This window comes from Aplidium turbinatum, chromosome 2, assembly GCF_918807975.1.
Source record: "Aplidium turbinatum chromosome 2, kaAplTurb1.1, whole genome shotgun sequence".
Taxonomy (NCBI): domain Eukaryota; kingdom Metazoa; phylum Chordata; class Ascidiacea; order Aplousobranchia; family Polyclinidae; genus Aplidium; species Aplidium turbinatum.
In genome coordinates, this window is record NC_137473.1 from 3,660,096 (window position 1) to 3,673,854 (window position 13,759).

The 13,759-nt window shown below is 38.0% G+C and overlaps 1 protein-coding gene across 1 annotated transcript; it reads right to left on the reverse strand.

The window, feature by feature from the left end:
• Positions 1-1,903: 1,903 nt before the first annotated feature.
• Positions 1,904-13,284, reverse strand: LOC145764710 (tektin-2-like). Its single transcript, XM_082576367.1, has 9 exons — positions 13,080-13,284; positions 8,054-8,181; positions 6,297-6,443; positions 5,702-5,772; positions 5,100-5,243; positions 4,431-4,653; positions 4,173-4,316; positions 3,565-3,644; positions 1,904-3,119 (listed from the first exon to the last, which is right to left on the reverse strand). The coding sequence occupies exons 1-9, from the start codon at positions 13,219-13,221 to the stop codon at positions 2,891-2,893; spliced, it is 1,308 nt and encodes a 435-aa protein (XP_082432493.1). The 5' UTR covers positions 13,222-13,284; the 3' UTR covers positions 1,904-2,890.
• Positions 13,285-13,759: the final 475 nt, after the last annotated feature.

Below are 13,759 nucleotides of genomic sequence, written 5' to 3' on the forward strand. Positions count from 1 at the left end.
TTGCAGCAAGAGAAGGCCTACCTACACCGAAAAAGTCGTGGCCTATTTTAATATTTTTTCAAGTAGCCTAGCCTAAACTTTAATGCCCTATGGAATGGTATAAAATCAAGATCGGTCGGTCTGTTTGTTCACAAACAATGGTAGCCTAACTTATAGTGTCGAGTGTCCGCGATCTAGTTTTGCAAATCTTGTGTAGCCTAAAGCACAACATTGGCCTAATTAAGTGCTCTAAGCTTAAATAAAACAAGTGGAAGCATAAAAATGGAAGCAAAACATGCAATATTTCAGTAGTGAGCGACCTCTAATGCAGGCTGTAGTAGCCTATATTATCGTTTTGTCTGCTTAATAATTGCAAGAAAACAGGCTATTTCAGTAAAATGACGAGAGAAATTTTTATTCCCACCACCTGCAGAATACATTCAAAAAGTTTTCCCCATCCTAAGTTTGGATCGGCCCATAGTTCGAGAAATACCTAGAAAATTTTTTGTTTGTCGCTGCCAAGTTTGTCAACTCGGAGAAGAGTTCAAGTTGGATCTGCCCTCTCAGACGAGTTTTTGGTGAAGGTGGCTGTAGCCTACACCAGGGTTCTGTCCTCTCTCCTCTAATTTTTGCCATTGTGATGATTACTGAATGTATAAGAGAAGATTCATTGATGGAGATACTGTAGGCCTACGCGGATGATTTGGTTTTGTTGAGTGACACAATTGGGACATCTGAGAGAATAATTTGAGAAGTGGAAGGAGTCGCTTCAATGTAAAGGTATGCGTGTCAACATCAAAAAGACAATAAAGGACGTAGGCTAATAAGTGGAACGGAAGGGGAAATCACAATGAGCAAAATTGACCCATGTGGTGTAGCCTAGCCTATGTGGAAAAAAAGTGATGGCAAATTCTATTAAGTGTAGGCTACAAAATGCAGAAAGTGGGTGCATGGAAGATGTGCAAAGATGAAGAGAGTGACATGCAGATCCGGAGATGGTTTAGAATGTTAAAGATGCAAGAAGATTGAAGAAGGAATGGTTGGCCCTGTTGAGAAAATCTGAATGGCGAAGTTGAATCAGTGAATGCCTTTTGCTATCTAGAAGATAGATTGAATGCCAGTGGTGGTTCTGAAGCGGCAGTGACTGCAAGAGAAAGGTTTAGTTGGGTGAAATTCAGAGAGTGTCGAGAGTTGTGGCAGTGGCAAGTATGTGTGGCAAGTATGTGGCAGAAGATTTCCGTTGAAAATGAGAGGAAGAATAGGCCTATATACTATAGTTGTATGAGATCTGCAATGCTGTACGGAAGTGAGACATGGTGTTTACGGGAAAGCGAATTGGCGATTGACGAACTGAGAGAGCGATGGTGAGAGCAATGCGCGGTGTGAAGCTGATGGACAAAAGAAATACTGAAAAATTTATGAACTTGCTTGGGTTGAATGAGAATGTTGATAAGTTGGCGAAAGCAAATGGAGTGAGGTGGTATGGGCATGTTTTGAGAAGAAATGAAGATGATGTTTTGAGATGAGCGGTTCAGTTGCAAGTGGAGGGTCGTAAAAAACAAGGAAGACCCGAGAAAACTTGGAAAAGGAAAGCGGCAAGGTGGGCTTGATAAGAGAGTACGCCTTAGACAGATCGATGTGGAGGCAGGGATTGCGGCACTTGGAGGTGAATCCGGCCACCCTAGGTAACGGGGACATCACCGGATTAAAACTGGACTACCGACTACTACTAGGCTACTGCTGCCATCGAAAAAAAGGAATCCATCAGTAAGTTTCGAGGAACCTAAAATGACGCAATAGGCTACAGCACTGCATTATAGTAGTAGGCTATGACCGGCAGTTCTGAGAGCCCTGGCGTGAGTAGGCTGCATACTGTAGGCTACTGTAGAGTCAACTACGGAAGTGAACTCGGTCAGTAGTTACAACATTTTTGGATTTATTTTGTACAACAAAGTGAGTTCACAAAAAGCAGTGACGTTATATACCAAGACATTCGTCAGCCATTTTGTTTCAAACTCAAAATGTTACTTTGCTTTTTATGTTCGACAAAATTATACAAAAGCCAGCTAAACAAGCCAACACAAAGATAATTGCGCAGAGAAAGTTCATAAAATTGCAAGAAATAATCTCATATATCTTGGCAGAGCAATAGCTACGCACAATGTCCCTGTCACATTAGGGCGATATTTTAAATTTATAATTTCTATTTGCAACTTGACGCCAACATAGTCACGTCCAAGTATAAGTCAGTCGACAAAATTGTTAATGGCTTCACATTTATGTGAAACAAATCAGGTCAACACAAAGTAACCATCACGCACCGTTCATTGCAGGGACGGTCGATCCAGAAATCCCTATAATTGCCAGATTTTTTTGCCAATAAGACTTCTTCAGCAGTCAAAAACTCTGTGGCGTAAATTAGTGATGCGATAGAGATGAGCCCAGTCTTATGGGCGAATAATATGTCTATCGCTGTGAAATCTTGTCACACTTGCCTGCCCAAAAACATTTGTTGATTGGAGAAGGCCTGATGCAGGGACGGATCCAGCAGGAAGCTTTATAGGAGGGGGCGACTTCAATAAAATACAATGGTGTGTAGGTGTGTAGGCCTACATTAATCCGACATTGCAAATATACTGTAAATAAAGTTATTGTGATTGCCCCAATCCCCCCCATCCTTGAATCCGTCACTGATTTATTGTAACACAAATCTCTTATATGAAAGAGAACGAGCTAAACCTACGTAATTTTTTAACAAAAATTATGGTAAGCATGTACGATAGTCTGCCCACATGACGCAACCATGACGTCAGCAGACGCAAGTTTCATAAAAAAATGAATGGCTGTTTGCGAACAATAAGCTTTATCAAGTATATCTGGTGCTGAGAACAAAAGTTTGAAGTATCCAATGTTAGGCGAGTTCGAGCTGTAAGGTTTTAATTGGGTTCAGTGGGGTCGACTCCCGTCCTTCCGTTCGCTTGAAAATGTCGGTCGGAGGTTTGGCCACGTATTTCTCAGCTGGTACAACCAACTTCCTTCTGACGTCAACACACTGCCGGTCAAGCTTAAGCGAGTTTTGCTTGCAGGCCAAATCCTCTTCAATCCTGTGCAGGTTCCTGTACAAGTTGTCTCTGGCATGGCTGCAATAAAGGTACGTTGCTCAATTGTCGCATTTCAAGCTACTTTTATGACAATCACATGACAAAAAGCAGAAGACAGAATTTCAGCTACAAGCTACTCAAGCGATATAATAATAGCCTTGTTGCCGATGACCAGAACTATGAGCTACAATTGATTGCATTATGACATTAAATTAACACCCATGCCATCATCATCTATCTGTCCCTTCGCTAGTCGCCTAGATAAGACAGAAGGCTTCTCACGCTTGCAGGGGTCTGCCACTTTTTTCAGACCTTTCGCCATGCATCCCCCCCCGTTGTTAGGGGTAATTCTATTCAGATTCCTTGCACTGATGTCTTCTCTTACCACTACCGACGCCAGTAAGCATAATCTCTAATAGTGGTAAAACGCTGCTGAAAGAGGGGTAGGCCTAAGTGCAGTCACTAAACCTTATAATTTACTTACTGAGACTGCGCGAGTTTCTCCTTCAGAGACGCGATGGTGGCTTCGAGTTGATGGACCTCGTCGGTCAGTCCATACTGAGGCTGGTAAAATAATGGATGTTTGTTTCATCACAAAACCATAACGGCTAAAGGTTAAATATGGAGGTAGATAAAGAAAAAGTGCTTGGCACTCATGCGTCCCTGGTTCGACGCCGGAGGAGGAATTGAACGTCCTTAGCAAGATTCAGCAGAGCATGGTCTGCTTAAACTTTCAACGACTCCGATCCCACAACCCAAAAATGAGTAATCGTCATTATATTGGAAAGGCATATTTTATTAATTTTTGGTATCAAAGCAACTTGTGTGGAATCAAGTCAGAATGACCCGGTTGTGAGGTGGTAAATAATAATAAGACTATGAAGTTATTTATCCAGAAAAACTTTGCAAAGCATTCTTATAAGGAAAATAACTTTCTCAGGATATAAAGTCGCAAACAAACGCAACATCTAACTTAACACCTAAAATTAATCAACTTACGTTGCTTTTCAGCTTTAGAACGTTGTTTATTATTTGAAAGATTTACTTTGCAAACTCAATGAATAAATAGAAACAAATATCGACATGAGTCACCTTGTCTCTGCAGAGCTCCGCATTGGGACGATAAGTCCGAGTCTCTAGTCTGGTGTGGGCCACTTTGAGTGGGCCGGCTTTGTCGCGGATGGCTTGTTCCGTCGCCCGGATGTCTGCTTCCATGTCCGCGATCTCTTGCAGGGTCTACAAGGTTGGAAGTTGGTTAAGGAACCGATTCAATGTCCCTTGCATTAGCTTGCATCACCACGGCTTTATATTAATGAAGCGTTCACAAACGTCAAGACATCATAGTCTTACATTTTGTCTTTGCCATTGCAATTCTCCTTCTGCTCTCTCCATCTCATGGAGTCGCTTCCTGTACGCGAACTCCGTCGCAATCCTCTGCGCCTCCAACTCGTTCTTTGTTTGCATCAACGTCGCGTCGATCGCTTCCCGCAGAGCGATGCTCGCGCGCATCTCAGCGTCGGCGCGGTCCTTGTTGTATTGCGAGAATTTGTGCCACGACTCTGGGGTGGTGCTCCTGTGATTAGGTTCAGAAAATTTTAGGATTTTCTTAGGATTTTAGGATTTTACGATTTTCAAGTTCTCACGTGTAGTAATTTACATGACGTAACAATTGTTTTTCGCGATGTAAAACTAGGATGAATGTTCTTCTTCATATAAATTCTTGTTCTTCTTCACTAGGCCAACAATCTCTTTTATTACTACTCTTGAGTATTGTGAGCTGGATACCAGGCCAGATATCAAGCAGCTTTTGTGTAGCAACAGCAATATAGCCGCTGTCATGTATTGCGCAGGTTGGCCATAACATCACTCAGAGCATTCTTTGGGGCGCAGGTGATGAGCTACACAACAGTGGATTATGCAGCTGATTGGGACGCAGTGGAGTATGCAGCTGATGAGCTACACAATTGGTTGAAATAAAGATTGATTACACGAAAACAAGACTCATAAAATGGTGCTCACTCTTTCGACACCCTGGTCGGATTTGGCTTATAAGAGATTCCAGCCGAATTGTTCGTCATGTTGCGACATGTTTCGTCGATATTTTTAGCTTCTGACTTGTCTCTCTGGTCCCATGCCAGCTGCTGGCGCGCCTCCTTAAGCAAGCTGAAACAATTAGATATATGTTTAAGTTTGGTAGTAGACAAGCATCGACTTCGTGCATTTGATTGTGCATTTTCACAATCAATAAACACAATAAACATTTTGAACCAGGGAAAGATCCAGCAAGTAGTTGCAAGGGGATTCCAACAAAGCACAAAAGGTGTAGGTCTACATTAAATCCGACCTTGCAAATACACCGTGAGTATAAGTTATTTTCTGTTTTTTAATGGGATTGCCCCAATCGCCCCCCCCCCCCTGGATCCGCCACTGTTTTATACGCTACAGAACAGCGTTAAATTAAACATCCTATGAATTGAATAGTCCTACGGTGACTTTCAGCACAGTAATTCTACGTGAGATATAACGAGCAGATCGTTATCTCAAAGTTTTTCTGGAGTGCAACAGTGGAAAAGCCAAGCGATGGATAGAGTACTTGCATATAATCATCACAGAGAACTTACCATAGTTGTTCGAAGGATTCCGCAATTCGTTTTTGCAATAATTCTTTTATTTTTTTGATCAATTCAGCTTCCTAAATATCAAGAATTCAGTCAATTTTATGATACCAAACGACAACAGTAGCCTAAGTGGTGTGCTAAGTGCTTAGCACAACAACTTGTGCTAAGTGCAACAGTAGCCTAAGTGCTAATCGGCTGATTGACTGCAACATGAAAAACCTTTAGTTGTAAAACAACCTGAAATCTCGACACTCAGAGAATTCCTACTGCAAAGTATAAGTAAAAAAGGGTCGAAGATTTCACGTCTCACACAGGGTAGCCTATAGGTTACCTGGGGGGTGCACCTCACCTGTGAGATACCCCAAGTGACGTAGTAAGAAAGATAATTGAGGATAAAAGAAACTGTTGGGAGAAAAACGTAACCCAACATGACTTATAATGGAATTAAAACGTCGTACCGGTAATAGTATATACTAAAACATAATTATTTGAAAGGGCAAGATAAATTTTGGGGAGTGATTGCCCCCAGACACCTTGTGGCTACGTCTCTGAGATATCGTTGTCAGATAAACACACAAGCTGGAAGTCACATGATCACCTTGTGTAGTTCAGCTTCCACGCCATCTCTCACCACATCAATCGACTGGCGCCCTTCACGCGTTGTCAAGCAATCGATCACGACATCTAGCGGCAACGCTTTAGCCTCCAAAGATAATTCAGTCTCCAGCTTTGCTTGGCTTAAAGCCTGGAAGGGTTTGGTAATGATTTAGTTTCCATCATATCCCTGGTTTGTATAATCACATCATTCACATGTATCTGATGCCACATACAAAGAATCGAGACAACTGCTTTATCTGGTCCAGATCTTTACCAGATCGGGTACAGATCTGACTAAATCTGGACCAGAACAAGTGGTTGTCTGGGAAACAACTGCTGCAATGTCAACAAACAGTGATTGTTGACCTGACTCGACAGTTCATCAAAGGATTCCAACTACAATTTATCACAATCGCCTTTTTGCAGACGAATTGAAAGTTTATTTCAATTTGTAATTCGTTGTATATTTCATTTTGACCCACCATTTAATTTAGCCGTGTTTTAAAATTGTTGCTTGTTTTGAAGAACTTCGTTACATTTTTACAAAAAAGTTTCCATCAGCCCTTGGTTACCATTCAAAAATTCGTTGTTTGAATGAACTGCCATGCGAGAGTAACTTGATTGTAACAACAATTGTTGAAAATATCTTGAGGTTTCCATCAATAATAATTTACAATAAATACCACAGAAAAAAAGAAGCAGAGGTCGACAAAGATTAACTTATTTAAACAGCTTGAATCAATGGGCCACAAACACAACAATCAAAACGAACGATTTTATACGAATGGCAAATGACAGAGATGTTTGGAAGACTATGATCGCCAACGTCTGTATCAGGTCAGGTGCACAATCATCATCATCATCATCATCATCACCACAGAAAAAAAAACGATTCTTTCAGTTCCGGAATAACTTTACTTGTCAATTTATTTTATAAGATCAAGTAGTTCAGTTGCAGAATATCATTGTAATTACAATTAACCTACATACAGTTCCCAGACAGCAAAATCCGTCATTTTTATATTGATTCAACGTGTGCAGACAGGTGTTGCTGTCTGAGAGGTATAGGCCACGTCAAAGTGACAGCAATTTAAATGATGCTCAACTTAAGTAAATCTTGGCTAGACAAAAAACTATGGCAATGGCAGCTTTAAGCAATAGTGCCACTGGCAAGTGCCACCCTTGGTGAATGAGATAGTGCCAGTGTTGCAAACTCTCTATCAGTACCAGCAATGTACAACCTGTAGGCTACAAACGCGAACCACTTTTTTCTTTTAAAACATTTTTAATGCACCAAAAGCTTAAATGTGAAATTAACTATGTGGTTATCTGATGACGTCGCTACCGGTACATAGTATAGTTTAGAATCTTCATCCTCGGACTGACAAAACCTTGATGATATGTTATTCCTGGTATTTTCGCATTCGTATAAAGGCTTTTGACGCAGGGCCGGTTACCGAGATTGACAGAGTGAAGTTTCCCGATTGTTAAAATGTTGTTGGGGCGGAACTATTCCATTCATTAGGTGCCGCTGAATGGAGTCCTGAAATGTGTTGCTCAAGCGCACAACCCAAGAGCCGAACCAGCGCCGCTTGATCTTGAGTCGGGTGCTCAACCACTTAGCTATCGGGGCCGACATGAAACCGTCACAAGTGATATAAAAAAATGGAACTCTACTTAGGACTAAAACTTTCCACAAATATAAAAACTAGGGATGAAAAGAAATCTATTTTTGCTAAATATTCAACAAATATTTACATGAATTTCTGCATCTGTTTCATCAAGGCATCTCTCCAATGTCACTTTCCAATTTGTGATGTCATAAATTCTGTCATCCAGTCGCGTGTTGTTGTCATGCTGATCCCATTTTGTTTTGTTTGTTGTGACTGTAAAAACAAGTTTAATTGTATTTATATTGGTGGTAGTGGAGTGTTAAAGTGTTTTCTCAAAACGTATACTGAAAAAACAGATTATTTATTGAGGGAAGTTGTTTATGTTTAACAAAACAAACGGAATGTGTGTAACATGTACCATGTTTTTAAGCAACAAATTTATATTTTAACATTTAACCGAAACTTATCAGAATTGCAACATGCATTTCAACGCTGCAAATTCAAAACCTAAATTCTGTTCCCACGGAATCTAGGCCAAGCTTTCCCAGAAATGCCGCTCTCACGGAGTTGGCTCACCGCATTTGTATTTCTGAAGCGATATAATTGTGTAACTAGCTTCGCTTAATAATTCTCACAATAGGCTAAACTGATTAATACAATAGGTTACAATAGGCTAAACTAAACTTAAACTTATCTCACAATAGGCTAAACTAAACTTAATAATTCTCACAACTGATAAAAAGGCACTACATTATGAAATAAGCGGGGAATTGAAAAATGCGAACATTCAGAGACAGACTTGCAAAGCGAACAGACTGAACAACGAGAGAACTAAAATGTTAAATTCACGACTGGAGAATATCGCAATTCTGACACCGGTTGCAATACATTAAATTAGTGAGACATATTTTTCAATTTCCCGAATTTGTAACTTTGATTTAAATAAAAAATGTTTAATTCTTTTTAATTCGTTTGCTTTTATGTAGGAAGTCATACCCCTAGACTAGACAGAAAGCATAAATCATCCTCTTTTAAATTAGAGACTTAGAGTCTCTCAATATTCCTCAATATCCTTTTTATTTTTATAAACAAAAAATACGACAATAAGATTAAGCAAAACCCTACGCTGGAGATTAAGATAGTTCAAAACCCTACACTAGGGGAGTTAGAATAATTAAAATCCCTACATGTTCAACATCAAGAACAAAGCTGAGCAGAGAAAATTCAAATCAAGCAAAAGGGTTCAAGAAACCTTCACAGACTGTTTTACCCGTTAGGCAGAAGGCTGTGATTCAAACAGACTTGATAAACTTCAAGCACTATTTGTTTTTAATAAGAACGTTCTGATGATCTCTATGATGGTGATCAACATATTGAGCAGTAGAGATGCTGTTTGCTCAATACTGATGAAATTTTGAAAATGTAACACACAATAAACCTCTTGGCCGTACTACAAAATTTAAAAGTTACCTTGATTAACACAGGCAATGAATACAGCAGTAAGAGTAACACAAGGTAGCCAAGGCGACGCAAGGCCTACATCATAAAATGTAAACCAAAATCATTCTCAGTAGCTACAGTAATAGATTTTTAAATTATTCTGTTTATTATAAATTTTGTGCTTTTCTTCGGTTAGTCAGCAGTTTTGCTGATTTTCTATTTGAAGACTGTTCCAATACTGCAACTTTACATTAAACTGATGATATTAATGGTAACAAAAGAAAATTTAGTTTTTACTGTTTTTATCGAATGTAGGTTAAGTAAAGAACATCAGGTCTGATCAGCATAATATGTCTTTTCCATTCCAGTAATTACCAAATAAAAATGGTATAAACACCATGTCACACCAAACAACATCACAAAGAATTTAACTCTTTACTTTAAATGCTGAGAAAAATTGATACTTTAACAACTTCTTGTTAATTAATTTCATTCTGTGCTGACTCTTTATGTACAGGTGGGTACATCACTTCAACCGATTGTGCAATACAGTAGGTCTAATGTTGTAATCAAACAAAATCGACAAAAATTAAAAAAGACATTTCCAGAATAATGATGGAAAGACCAGATATTGCAGCAGCTGTGTAGCCTACAGGTTACACCAACACTGTCAGCCCAAGTCTGCTTTTGTAGAAAGAAGTATTTTTGATGCTTTGCAAACTTCTGGCCAAATACAGAAACTTTAATGCTGAAAATGTGCCACAATACATTATTTTACATTTCAAATCATCTTGTTCTTGGATAAGGTTATGTTCACTGTGAAGTTAGTTGCCTGCTTATATACCGTAGCTTCCTGATGAGCTAATATGTTCTGTTGAGGATTTTAATGTTTTTTTATTGATGTAGTCTTCTTTTAAATATAAAACACAAGAAACAATGATTCACTGAGTCAAATCTTTGTTAGGTCAATAAATTCAATTGTTTTGAACTTTAAAGTCAATTCTTTCAGATGTTTACTTAAATAAAAACTTGCCCTAAATGACATTAAAGATGCTATATTTTGAGAGCATAACCACTATACTTATAGCTAAAAACTAAAGTTTTTTCTGATAAAAAAAACATTGGTTTGTTGTTTTGAGATATTTTTGTGTGTTATTTTAAGCTTGGAAATATAGTAATACTACTATACAAGACAGTGTTTCCAATTTGGGTTTGTCCTTCAAAGTTTTAGAGAATAAGTAAAAAAAACAGATTGGTTGTTGCAGTTGATGGTCCACTTGACTTCCATTCTAATCCACTCAATTTGTAACTTGTACGCTAATAATCTCTTAATAATGTTTAAATTTTGTATTCATAAACAATTATGTTAATAATACTTTTCTAAATTTAAATAAATTTCATAAAATTCATTATTAATAGTATATAGACAATATTTTAAGAATCAAATTTATGAACAATTATAGTTACAGTAGGCTACTAGTAATAGTGGAGATGCAAAAATATTAACAGTAAATGTATGTAATGTTTGGATAGAGATAAAATAAAGATATTCATATCGAGCAGAATGGTTATAAAAACTAGTGATGGTAAAAGAAGGGGATTGCTCACTCAAAAAGAAGGTGGACACCTGCATGGAGGGTCACAGTGTTATGACAAAATTTGGTGCAACTACAGCTTGAGGTCTACCGCAATCTGCTGTATACCCAGGTGCAGCGTATGCACAAAGTGTTTATTGCCAAAATAAATCTATGAAAATATGTGATATCATGCTTATATAATGTTATAGACCTACTAGTCATAATAATGCAGTGCTTTCATGCTACAGTGGTAACAGTAGTTAACCTCCTACCCGCTGTAGCAAGGTTCTGTAAACCTCGCGCAAAATATAGCATTTCATTTTTAAAAATGAATTCAAGTAAAAGCAAACAAAATTTTTGAAGTTTGCCCATTTTTAAATGTCGCAGTGACCCTCCAGCTATGCATATCGCAAGAAAAATCAATAAAGCGAGTCGTCCCGTTATTCCACTGTGCCTAATAAAAACTATATCAATCACCTATGAGTGTACAGCTCTTTCACTTCTTCCAAGCATTGCAACAACAACAACCATGTTACTGCTGCAGTTGATGTTATAAGGGACCAACACTCAAAACAGTTGCAAAAGGTTTGTCATGCAAAAGCCAAAATTGTTTTAAAATTTCAAGAACCACTGATGTGAGCAAAAGGTTGGGCCTGCTGCAAATTAACATAGGCTATTCATGGTTTTAACATTTTCGAGCACACTGTTTTTCCACAGTTTGACTAAAAACCCAAATGGCATGTTCTGCAGGGCTTGATTCCTAATAGGCTACAACTTCTTCGAACATAAAAATATTTACAATTCTAATTTTTTGTGTCCAAGGCTTGATTCCTAATAGCCTACATCATTTTCTACAATAGCCTACACTCGTTTTCAACTACACTTTTTGCTGATGACTCAAACTTTCATATGTCAGATAAACGCCTGTCATCTCTCCAAAAAAATGTCAATAGAGAAATAGGAAAAATTGATGTGTGGATGAAATCCAATAAACTTTCATTAAATTATAGTAAAACTACTTATATGATCCTCTGCAACAAAAAAAGTGCAGCAGAAAATTTTAGTCTGTCTATCAGTGGCCGATCCATCAAAAGGAAGAAATGTATAAACTATCTAGGTGTAACTTTGGATGAGCGATTGACATGGGATAGTCATATTATTAATCTTAGAAAGCAGCTTGCAAAGGTCTGCGGCATAGCATTTAAGCTGAGATACATTGCCCCTTTAACAGTATTACGGGCTTTATATTATGCTTTGTTTCAATCTAAGATCCAATACTCGATTATAAATTGGGGAAGAGCAAACTCTACATTGCTTGCTCCACTACAAGTGTTACAAAACAAGTTCATTCGATCCTGCTTATTTTTGCCGAGGTCAACAAACAAATATGTGCACAAAATGCTGCCCCGGGCCTTTGCTGGCTGCTTTATTTTTGTAAATGAAATTCACCATCATAAAACCCGTCAGAACCAAAAAAATGATTTATATTTGCCTTCTACAACGTCAAACTCTGGTAAGAAGATGCTATGTTTTAATGGAGTGAAACTATGGAATCAAGTACCAAAAGAAATAACAGAAAAGTCTTACAATGTTTTTAAATTTAAATATAAATGTTTATTAAAGAATTTGTACAATGATCACTCCTGAAACGTATCATCCGCTTATTTCTCTACACAATGTTTTTTTATGTTGCCCTGTGTTATTCCATTGTTAATGTATTGTTAATTCCATTGTTAATTTTTACAAATTAAAGTGCTGGTATTGTGCTATATATTATATACCGTATGTGTTAATGTTCTTAATTTTGGGTCTTTTGTTTAAATGTTTGGGTGGCAGCTGACTTTGATACTTCCAAAAACATTGAAGTATCATTGTAAAAAGATGTTGAGTGCAAAATAGCTAATACCGTTACATTGTTTGGTGCAGTTTTAATGTGTAAAAATTACTCGACAGTTAAAGGTAAACCCTTTAACTCAAACTATTTTTATTAGGAACTCAGATCAATCAAACTCAAGATATCAGTAATTACACTATTTGCACAGTTTTTGCTTTAATAACGGACATATAAAATTTTAGTAATCGTTAGCCATTACAGAAACAACTATAAAGTGATGTAATGATAGCATAACGTTTATTTCATCTTTGTCTACCCACCATTGACAAGTTGCCGACCCTCTTGCCGGATTTGATGGGATGAATCTCTTCCTCTTTCAGCATTTGTAGAAATATGGTCATTAGAAGTAAACCAATCCACTGGTGCGTATCTGTCTGTAGGCTTTAAACTCAAAGTTGCCATTTTCACTTTAGTAAAAAAAAAATACTCAACGATTAAAATCAAATTCAGGCAGTGCAGCTAAATAACGAAACTTTGCAGTGAACTCTCAGCTGATTGTTGCTATGAAACTGATATGAATTGTTGACATAGAAACTAAACCTGTTCCGCTAGGAGCGGTAAAGAATAAATTGTGCTTTTTGCCAGTCGAATGTAGCGAGTAGGCTCAGTTCAGTTTGTTTTTATTTCTGACCATCACAACGAAAAAAACAATATATAACAAACATAGCAGAGGTCCATAAAAATGTAGAAGTGACAAAACACGGACGTTATAGCGTGCATGACACCAAAGCAGGACAATGTTGCATATTTCAAACATGTAGGCCTACCTATGTTCATGTTAATAACAAATAAAACATTGATTGATTGACAATCAATTTAAAATATGGCACGGTCGCATCACCTATAAGCTACTGTCGGCTGCGTAAGGAAGTGGTGAGAACGTCTGCGCGACGTTCGAAAGGACGTGTGTTCGACACCGCTGCAGAGAACGCGACTGTGT